Below are 11,613 nucleotides of genomic sequence, written 5' to 3' on the forward strand. Positions count from 1 at the left end.
CCCGCCCCGCCTGCCCTGCGCATGCGCCACCCGGCCAGGGCCACGCATGCGCTGTTCCGGGAGAGCGGCGGCGGGAAGGTGAGTGCGCGCGTCCGTGAGGCGGGGGGAGGGGAGGGAGAGGGGGGGTGAGGTGAGGGGGTTGATGGAGGGTGATGAGGGCAGGGGGGGGGGAGATTGGTGATGAGGGGAGGGGTGATGGGGGGAGGGAGGGAGGTGAGGGGGGGGATGGAGAGGGGGGGATGGGGGGAAGGGTGGAAGGGAGATGAGGGGGGATAGACGGGGAGGGTGAGGGGTGATGAGGGAGGTGATGAGGTTGTCAAATGGGGAGACACAAGCAACTGCAGGCGCTGGGATCTGGAGCCAAACACCAAGTCAGTGCTGCAGCCAGGTACACGCACAGCACAGGTTGTTTAGGGAGATGTTGGCCAAACGTGGGCAGGTGGGACTAGTGGAGATGGGGCATATCGGTCAGCATGGACCACATTTGTTTTACCTCTATCTTTGTGTTGTCAAATGATGTAACAAACATACATATTATTTCAATCTCTGGGTTTTTCTCTGTCTCGTTTATCATATTATTTATTATGATTACATATTCTGTTGGGCTGCAGCAAGTAAGAATCTCATTGTTCTATCTGGGACATAGGACAATAAAACACTCCTGACTCTTGACTCTTTATCACAAGTAAATCAGAAATAACAAGTCTAATCAATGACCTCCTACATCATCAATACTCTTGTTTGTTTTGATGTTACACTTCCTTTATCTTTTCTGTTCATAGTTCCAGATTGAATCCTATTTTGCGATGGTCCTCCAATGATAAAGAATGATGGAGAAATGCCTGATATACCACCGTCAATTCTACAGTGAGATGTTGGCTGGAGAAAAGCCCAGTAAAAGCAGTCATGAACTAGCAGTGTTCCTTTATCCTGATGTGTGTGAGAAAGACTCCATCTTTTCCATAGAAATTAAGAAAAGTAACCAGGTATATAATTTCCATGGGGACTCAGTGTCTGTAGACAGTCATGGCACGCTACTAGATCACCATTCATCAACAACTGAAGGTCAGAATGAAATGTTGTTGCTTCAAATGAACATGATTCACCTGCTGAGTTCCAAGCTGTATTCTGAAATACCAAGAGAAGATGTCAGAGAAACGTATTTGAAGACCATAACAATACTATTAGAAGATATGGAAATTATACCTAAATTGGTGAGTGTTGATCGATACTTAATATTGATCTCTTTCTCTTTGTAGCACAGAAATAAGGCTTTCGGTCAAATTAATTACAATAAAGCTCCTTTATCCTGTGACTGTTTAGTTTCTGCTTAAATGCTATTTCAACCTTCATCACATCTTGTTTGATTTTCTAAGCGTCATAAATAAAAGGCCACATTTCTCCTGAACTCATCGGTTACTTTCTTATATTCACTGCCCCTAATTTTGGATTTGCCAATATCTCTCCAGCTATCATAAAACACCTTGATCTTAAAGATTTCCAGTGCATTATACTTGATACCTTTTCTTAAGGGTGACAGGCTGTTCAGTCTTTGTAGATAGCTACACCATTTCAATTCTGCTTATAAATCTTCCTGCACTTTCTCCTTGTAGTATGGAGGCCAGAGCTGAATACAGTACTTTTAAATATTATGTATTATAATTGTAATTACTTGAATAATTTATGATCTGAAATGCTGACCAGTTTCTATGTATAGTTTCTGAGTGTTTTGTTAACCTGAAGAAGGGTCTCGAATCAAAAAGTCACTCATTCCTTCTCTCCAGAGATGTTATCTCCAGCTGTTTGAATCTCTATCTTCACTATCATATGCCTGAAGTTTGTCCTTTATTAAAAAGCTGCTCCCTTTATTTTATTTACAATCATCAATCTAAATCCTTGCAAGAAGATTGGGCCCAGTTAAGGATCGTAGAAGCATGAGAGATTTTAAATGAAAAGATAATTCCGTTGAAAATTAATTAGGTTATGAATTAAGAATTAATCAAGAATGAAAACAGAAAAAGTGTCAAAATAATGTAAAAAGTGAATTGTGCTATAGATTTGCACATTTTTTTATTATTGCATTCTTGGAATAATCTAAATTCTGATATATTCTTTCCCTAGGCTCTCTTGTTTGGCTGCCAAGATAAGTTGTTGTCTCACATGGCAATGAAATGTATTGCATCTTTGATTCTGGTTCAGATTTTATTTACGGTGAGTTTATAATGACAGGAGCATTTTGCTATAAGACATGGTTGAATTGCACATCACCTTGATATACATGTTTAAGAAAGAACTGTAGATGCTGGAAAAATCGAATGTCGACAAAAATGCTGGAAAAACTCAACGGGTAAGACAGCATCTATGGAGTGAAAGAATAGGCAACGTTTCAGACTGAACACAGTTCTTTTAAATATTATGTATTATATTGTCATTACTTGAATAATTTATGATCTGAAATACTGACTTGGGTTTCTATGTATAGTTTCCGAGTGTTTTGTTGAACTGAAGAAGTGGTCTCGACCTGAAACGTCGCTTATAGCCTGGTGGATTTGTGGTGTAAGGGATGTTACAGCAGGAGGTTTTTTAATGTAGGGCTAGGTGGAGCAGCAAGGTCCATCAGAATGGAACATTACATGGCAACGTAGGCAGGCCTATCTTTCGCTATCTTAAATTAAGTAGGAACGGTGCAACAATGCAGCCTGAGAATGTGTCCACCATGCTGTTTAGGTTTAGGTTTATTATGCTAGTAAATATTAACAATAGGGTTCATTTGTAATACTTTTAGAAGCTGCCCATTGATAGTTGGATGAACAGCTGCCTGGACATTCTGTCCAAAGAGCCTGGAAGTCAGCAATCAGCTCATTGGGTCCAAACTGTTACAGTGATAGTCAAAGACATCTTGAAGGGGAAATCTCAGGACAAGACAGGTTAGTAAATCCTTGTGGCAATACAAAAAATCAACCCAGTAAATTATATGTGTTATGTTTAGGGCAATGCACGGTCTTCACTATAGTCTCTGAAATGTTTTCATTCTCCTAGGTACTTTACAGAAGCTGCTCATCCCGATGGATACAGCACTCCATAACCTGTATCTCTTCACCTTTTCCTCATGTCGTGGTGGCAGCCAAACAAGTGGAGATTTTACACAACCTGATGATGAAAGTGTTGCCACAATCAGCCAGCTTGCTGTTGTACATTTGCTTGAAGTTATGGTTGGGATTCAAAACCATCTGGAACTAAACCTGTCTTGCCTAAAGACATTATATCTGCATACCCCACTAGTACTTGATTTTGTCACTTCCTCTGCTCAATACTTCATTAAGAAGAAGCTGATTTTGCTGCTTAAAATGTGTATGCTTGGCCAGGCAAGTGATGATGCCTGCAATCCCTGCCATGCAAGTCCTCAGCAAGATAGCCACTTACACGGTGACTTACTGGAGGTATCTTTCACGTTGCTACAGGCTGTGAGTTTGGGGTGGTTAAAGCGGATTCCTGTGAATCCCAGGCCATGTCTCTTTGGAGGCAGTGAGATACTCGATGTAGAAAATAATACTCCTGGTCCAGACATGGTAATGTTGAGGACTGTAAGCCTTATATTAATCAAAGCCATGGAGATTAATCTGAAGAATACAATGGACGCAGTGAAAGATAAAGGTAATACATTACTTCTTATTCTTTAAATTACTTGGAAACTTTAAGTATATCATTTGCTGTGTGCTGATGTCTGACATTATTACAGAGTAAATGAAAAAAAGGTAATTGTAATTTAGAGATAATATGAAGGCTTCAGGAAACTTGAGAGAGTTGCAATAAGGGAAATTATTTTAAATCACTGAGTTGGACCACACTGCTACAGCAAACAATCAGCAGTCACTACAGGTATTAATAATAATAATAATAATAATAATAATAATAATAATAATAAATACTTTATTGATCCCCTCAGGGAAATTCAGATGTCCAGAAGCCCCCAACCAACAAACCCACAGATTCAAAACGAACGCAGACAGAAAATACATAGAATACACTGTGGACACGACCTGAGAGCAATAAATACTTAAAAAGACCAATAATTAACAATTAAAAATTGCAAAAATGCATCCCCCTACAGCCTAGCGGTCCGAATTATAAAATCTAATGGCTGCAGGGGTGAAAGATCTCCTGAACCGCTCCGTTCTACAGGGCAGGGAGAGGAGCCGGTTGTTGTTCCGAGTGCTCTTTTGACTCTCCAGAATTACATGGAGGGGATGCCCGGGGTTTTTCAGGATGACCTGCACCTTGTGCCTCATACGCCTCTCAAGCACATCCATCCCAGAGTCTACTCTCCCCTCCAGCACTGAGCTAGCTCGTTTAACCAGTTTGACCAGCTTCTTGTTGTTTTTTGCACTAATGCTGTTGCCCCAGCAGCCAACAGCGTAGAAAATAACACTTGCAACCACAGTGTTGTAAAACATGTGCAGCATGTCATTACACACATTGAAGGATTTGAGCCTTCTGAGGAACAAGAGTCTGCTCTGGCCTTTTTTGTAGAGAGAGTCAGAGTTGACAGACCAGTCCAGTTTGTTATCAAGGTGCACTCCAAGGTATTTATATGTCTGCACCACCTCAATGTCAGCCCCAGCAGCGTTGACCGGCTGAAGGGGGAGCTTGGACCTGCCAAAGTTAACCACCATCTCTTTAGTCTTAGTTGTGTTCAGGATGAGACAGTTCTCTTCACTCCAGGCACAAAAGGAACTGGTCAAGTTCCTGTATTCCTCCTCCTGCCCGTTCCTTACACATGCCACAATCGCTGTATCATCTGAATATTTCTGTACGTGGCATATGTCAGACTTATAGTTAAAGTCTGCTGTATACAGGGTGAAGAGGAACGGGGCCAGAACCGTTCCCTGTGGGGCACCAACATTACACACCACTGTGCCAGAGACACTGTCCCCCAGCTTGACAAACTGTGGTCGACCCGTCAGGTAGTCGTATATCCAGGAGATAAATGTGGAATCCACCCCCATCTTCTTAAGCTTGTCATTCAGAATCAGGGGTTGGATGGTGTTGAACGCACTTGAGAAGTCGAAGAACATAATCCTCACATAGCCACCGGGTTTGTCCAAAAAGGAGTAGATCCGGTGCAGCATGTAGAGGACTGCGACATCCACCCCAATGTTCTCCTGGTATACAAACTGTAGTGGGTCGAGTGCGTGCTGGACTTGTGGTCTCAGGAGACGAATGAGTAGCCGCTCCATTGTTTTTAATAAAAATGTGTCTGTATGATTATGCCATACTCATTTACCCCGTCTTTGTACAACTCTACGGTACAGAAGTTCAAGGGTTCACAATTTTCTTGTCATCTTATTTATTTTGTTCTGTAACTATGCTCTTCATATCTGCCGCCACTGCCCATCAGAATTTTTAATGTTTCAATGAAATCATCACTCATTCTCCTAAACTTCTTGGGTATAATTCCAGCCAATTCAACCTTTCTCCATATAATAACACCTTTATCCCAAGTATCAACCCGTGAAGTAGGAGTGTCACAGTGGTAGAGTTGCTGTCTTACAGTGCCTGAGACCCAGGGTTGTACCTTCTCCCCGTCGCCTGCGTGGGTTTTCTCCGGGTGCTCCAGTTTCCCCTCACACTCCAAAGATGTACAGGTTGTAGGATAATTGGCTTTGGTAAAATTGTCCCTAGTGTGTGTAGGATAGTGTTAGTGTGCGGGGATCGCTGGTTGGCACAGACTCGGTGGGCCAAAGGGTCTGTTTCTGCGCTGTGTCTGTCTAAACAGTAAAAGTTTGTCTGACATACCTGCAACTGCAGTGTATTAGATTGCTGTACAAAGGTTGAAACCAGATACTCAAATCCTTACAACTATGGATCATCTTGCCTTCTTCATTCTTTAATTTAGTATAGTCGCCCAAGAAACATTGCATTTATTTTACAGATCTCTGTAATGTAACATGGCAGGATTTGAAGTAGTAGTAAGTATACCTTGATGTTTCCAGGCTGCCTGAAGAATGAACTCCAATCATGTCTGTCTCAGCTGATGCTGTTTCTGAAGATGCATCTCCAGGGCTGTGCACAGTTCCAGCAGCTGCCTCATCCATGTGCCTGGGTTTCTTTTGTCTTTGTGGAGCAGGATGATGATCTAGTAGAGGTTGCCAGTGCACTACTAACCATCTATACACACTGCCGAGGGTTGGTATCTCCTCTTGTGTTAACCACACTGCAAACTCAAACGTTATCAGTTTATTATTCCCCTCATTGACTGAAAGTTGTGTTGTGTTGGTGTATTAAGCCGGATGTCCGTCTGCTGCGGAATGTCAGGCACCCATGGACACGCTGCTTCGATGTTGTGTTCACTGTAACTAACTGCAGAATGGGTCCTTCCCCAGAGTAAGTGTCACGCTGCACATATGGGGAGGCTTTGACTTTGACATTAAATACCAGTCATGTTAGTGACAACCATATTATGAAAACATGTCTGTTTGTAAATGTTTACCATCATCAGTCATTATTCTCTTATTGCAGTTGCCCAATGACTTTAGCCAAGTCCACGTGCTTCTCTACTAATGATTTCAAAAGCTAAGAAAAAGGAGCAGCAGTAATCCATACATGTTTTCCTTCCAGCCCAACCCAAACCCAAATTATTGTTTGGACCTTAATGCCCTAGTTTTGGACAATTTACTTCCCCATATATTCAATATGAAATTCTCTCATAGAAACATGGAAAAATAGGTGCAGGAGTAGGCCATTTGGCCCTTAGAGCCAGCACCGCCATTCAACATGATCATGGCTGATCATCCCCAATCAGTATCCTGATTCCTGCTTTTTCCCCATATCCCTTGATTCCTTTAGCCCTAAGAGCTAAATCTAACTCTCTCTTGAAAACATCTAGTAAAGTGGCCTCAACTGCCTTCTGCGGCAGAGAATTCCACAGATTCACAACTATCCGGGTGAAGAAGTTTTTCCTCATCTCAGTCCTAAATGACCTACCCCTTATTCTTAAACTGTGACCCCGGGTTCTTGACTCCCCCAACATCGGGAACTTTTTTTTCTGCATCTAGCCTGTCCAATCCTTAAAGAATTTTATATGTCTCTATAAGATATCCTCTCATCCTTCTAAATTTCAGTGAATACAAGCCCAGTCGACCCATTCTTTCATCATATGTCAGTCCCGCCATCCCGGGACTTAACCTCATGAACCTACCTCAATAGCAAGAATGTCCTTCCTCAAATTTGGAGACCAAAACTTCACACAATACTTCAGGTGTGGTCTGTACAATTGCAGATGGACCTCTTTGCTCCTATACTCAACTCCTCCTGTTATGAAGGGCAACATGCCATTAGCTTCACTGCCTGCTGTACCTGCATGCTGTGTGCTGGTCATGGATAATTTATTTTCATAGATAGGGCAGCAATTCCTTTGCAACTCTGCAGTATGAAGCTCTGAGTTTGTGAAAGTGGTTTATTCTTCCTTTCAAGGAACACATTAGCCACAAACATCCATTACAACCTACAAACACACAGCTATCTTAATTATACTTCCTCCCAACCTTACTCCTACAAGGATCCATCCCATTCTCCCATTTCCTTTGTCTCCATCTTACTGTTGTGTCTTTTTTTTAATGTAAATACTGGTTCTGTTCTGTTCTGTTGTTTTGCACAATCCCGCAGGCATTGCAACTTTCATTTCACTGTACATCTTGTATATGACAAATAAAGTTGACTCCGGAAGTGGCGGCGCTGTTGAACGGCTGTGGCTCATCTGCAGTCCGTCTGTCTTTACTTTTTTTGTTGTTGTTTTTGTTGTTGTCTTGTTTTAATCAAATTTTAGTTATTAGGTTGTGTTATGTGTGGGGGGGGGGGGGGGGCTAAAACATGGTTTTCTGTCTCTCCCTTCAGGGGAAAGCGACTTTTTCTGTCGTATCCCCCCTTCTCTGCCTCCGTCTGCGCTGAGGCCTAATGGCGGAGCTGGTGGCCTCCAACTGCAACCGACCTCGAGGCTCTGGAAGCAGAGTCAGCCAGGACTTACAACGCGAGGCTGTCCATCTTCGAGCTGCGGCGGCGTTCCAGTGGCAGCGGCACAACTCGGGGCCGAGACGGTGCTCCTGTGAGGGCGGCCCGGCTCGGGGCTGAGATGGTGCTCCGGTGACTGAGGCGGCAACGATCTGAATCCGGGGCTCGGCCGCGGGCCAGTGGACGACATCGTCGGGAGCTCGCAGGTCACAGGTTGGTGCCTGTTTTCCGGAGCTCCCGCGGCAACAGCTGCATCCTCTGGACTGGAGGGCGGCAGCTTCGACCACCCTGGGCCGCGGAGCTTGAATCGGCCCGTTCACGGAGCTCGGTTGAGCCGCGGGACTGACTACCATCGCCTGGTGGGGTAACAACATATCGCCTCAGCGCAGAGGGAGAATGAGGAGGGAAGAGACAGTAACTTTAAGACTTTTGCCTCCCATCACAGTGAGGAGGTGCCTGGTGAACTCACTGTGGTGGATGTTAATTTGTGTTTATTGTGTGTTTTGTTGTTTATTATTATTTGTATGGCTGCAGGCAACGACATTTCGTTCAGACCGAAAGATCTGAATGACAAATAAAGGATCTAATCTAATCAACTTGACTTATATGTTGGTCCAGTGATGAGACAATCCACGCAGGTCTTCCTGAACCTTGGATTTCCCTCTAGCAGAGTTGCCAAACCCCCTGCTTGCACCGCTGCATCTCTCCTTCTCTTCTTAGACAGGATGGAGTTCCCCTGGTCCAGGCTTTCCAACCCTTCAGCCACATGTAACAGATTGGCTGGTGCAATTTCCATCAGCCTATCCTGACCTGCTGAGCATTTGCTATTTTTATTTCTGAGTTAGTGAAAGTGCTTTTAATAATGCAGTATCATCATAAACCCAAATGATCTATACTCCACCATTATGGACCACCAGTGTTCCACCATTCAGACCACGATTCCAATCACTAATGTTTATCATATTTTGATAACTGAAATATGATTGGAAAGTTTGAACTATGCAGTAATTTATTTGAAGGATTTCATATCCCTTTTCTCTCTCCAGATTTTTGGAAACAGATGCTCAGGAAAATGCAGCAACCTCTCAAGAAGCCCATGGACAATGGTTCAATCCACATTGTATCTTCCTGCTGTTGTTGAAGAGTTTAGCGTTTGATCATCATGTCTTGCTGGATTTTCTGATTTCCTGTGAAACTTGTTTCCTGAAGTACTTGGTGAAATATTTGCGTCTACTCCGGAAGGACTGGCAATCCTTCTGTTGCATTTGTGCTCAGTTTGATGCTTCCTCAGAACCATTTTGTCCACCACATGATAATGAAGTTTGCAAGAACCATGTTTTCACTGCTAAGATCGAGCGAGACAGTGAAACTCTTGACGAAGGTTCAAGAAACACATTTGTGAGCCCTCAGATACCATGGCCTTCTCCACCCAAGGAAGAGCCTGGCTCCAGCTGTGATCCTGACCTCGTGGTGAACAGTAAAATGACCCAGTTACTGAGGCTGGTGGATTATAACACCTCGGACAACTCTGATAGTGATGACGGGGAGACCACCTGCTTGAATATTGGCAGTAAAGGTGATGTTGAAATGAGTAACACCGGAACAGCCGATAAGATAGTGCTGCAGAAGGCACAAACAATGGGGAACATCAAAAATGTAAATACATATAGTTGTGAAAAGAATCCAGAAATGGAATTATCCTTGGAAGGAATGTTGAAGAAATTCATGGGGTGTTTGCGTGAGTTGAGGAAAACCATTGGGCGATTGCAAGGAAGGGGTCTGTTTCCATACAATGCAACGCCGCTGCTAAAACTGCTGTTGGATATTGAGACATGCAACCAATGCAAGCTCAGCATTGCCATCAATGAAGGAAATATCACACATGATTCAGGCAACAGTCTTTAATCCCTGCAAAAACTTGCCTTTTATATCACGAAACTGCACACTTGTCAAAAGGTTCTGTAATATTTGTACCATATTGCATTGTGTTTGTGTTTTATCTAGTTTTGGGAGCAAATTAATAAATTCACCCTTTATTAAATTGTTTACAGTCTCAAAACATAATGTGTCATGGTGGTCAAAAATCTCAAATCAATTCATGAGAATCTGATGGCACACGCACACGCACACACACACACATGCTGACTACCCACGACAGTCAAGAGAGTCCTAGACACAACAATGACATTCTTACTTGCTGCAGCACTACACAATATGGAAACATAGTACACTGTAAACAATATAATAAACGAGAGAGAAAAAAATGTTCAGTGTGGATATATATACACACAAACTCACAAGTACACTAACATATATACATACACACACACACACATACACGCACACATATGTACACACATAAAACAAACAGTAGTGCAATAATAATAGTCTATGTGGTGCAGAGCTTATTTGAGGTTGTAGTGTTTAATAGCGTGATGGCTGTAGGGAAGAAGCTGTTCCTGTACCTGGATGATCAGTCCCTTGCCTTCGTTAATACAGAGATATCCTGTCTCACAGAATCTCCTCCAGTGACCACCCTTATAGAATGCAGGGGTTAAATTCGGGGGCTTTGACCTCGACTTCGGGAGAGGAATGGAGAGCAGGGGAGAGACAAGACTTTGCCTTCCATCACAGTGAGGAAGAGACTCACTGATGGATGTTTGTGTGAATTGTGTTGGTGTGTGTCTTGGTTCTTTTCTTGTATGGCCGCAGAAACCAAATTTCGTTTGAACCTCATGTGAGGTTCAAATGACAAATAAAAGGTATTGTATTGTATGGGGAGAAGGCAGGAGAATGGGGTTCTGAGGGAGAGATAGATCAGCCATGATTGAATGGCAGAGACTTAATGGGCCAAATGGCCTTATTCTGCTCCTATCACATGACCTTATGATAATGCCTTTTGAGAACCCCCGTATATTTTTTACTCGATTCCCTTTAAGGTGAAAACAAATACAAAATATTTAATTAACTTTTTAACAATGTCCTTATACCACTTGATACCTCTTCCTCTCTCAGTTTCAAAGGCATTGATATCTTTGCTGATCTATTTTTATTACATCTGTAGAGGCTTTTACATTATATGTCTGTACTTTTTGCTAAGTTATCTTTTCTATTTTTTTCAATGTTTTCATTGTCCTGATCTTGTGCAGATTATAAATTCCTCTTAATCTAATGCTCTCTTTAAGTATAATTAACTGCAAATTAATTATTTTTACAACAGATTTTTTCATTTTAGTATTGGAGATTAAAAGGGTTGGGAGAAGAGGCACAGAGAGTTTAAAAAGAGCAGAAAGAGAAGTTTAGAGAGTTTAAAATGAGCAGGCGCCCTGGTCCAGATATAATAACATTGAAGACATTTGGACAGGTGCATGGATAGGAAAGGTTTGGAGGGTCGAATGTGAGCGGGAGGGACTAGTGTAGATGGAGCATCTTGGTTGGCATGGGCAAGTTGGGCCGAAGGGCCTGTTTCTATGCTATGTGAATCTATGAATGCAACTAGTAATGGGTGATTTTAAATATCACACAACAGTTTAGAACAAACATATTATGTAAAGCCATCAAGAAAATATCTGGAACTGATTCAGAAATTAATCTCTCTTTAATCAA

At 42.5% G+C, this 11,613-nt stretch overlaps 1 protein-coding gene across 2 annotated transcripts; it reads left to right on the plus strand.

Moving 5' to 3' along the window:
• Window positions 1-12: 12 nt before the first annotated feature.
• lins1 (lines homolog 1) lies at window positions 13-10,051 on the plus strand. 2 transcript variants are annotated; one of them, XM_055660983.1, is made up of 7 exons: window positions 13-78; window positions 783-1,214; window positions 2,122-2,211; window positions 2,786-2,927; window positions 3,040-3,654; window positions 5,994-6,186; window positions 9,054-10,051. In XM_055660983.1, exons 2-7 carry the CDS (start codon window positions 828-830, stop codon window positions 9,910-9,912), a joined length of 2,286 nt encoding a protein of 761 aa, XP_055516958.1. In that variant the 5' UTR covers window positions 13-78; window positions 783-827; the 3' UTR covers window positions 9,913-10,051. The 2 variants fall into 2 exon arrangements, with proteins under 2 accessions (XP_055516958.1, XP_055516959.1); XM_055660984.1 differs by lacking the exon at window positions 13-78 and adding an exon at window positions 370-388.
• Window positions 10,052-11,613: the final 1,562 nt, after the last annotated feature.

The sequence above is a fragment of the Leucoraja erinacea genome, chromosome 33 (genome assembly GCF_028641065.1).
Source record: "Leucoraja erinacea ecotype New England chromosome 33, Leri_hhj_1, whole genome shotgun sequence".
Taxonomy (NCBI): domain Eukaryota; kingdom Metazoa; phylum Chordata; class Chondrichthyes; order Rajiformes; family Rajidae; genus Leucoraja; species Leucoraja erinaceus.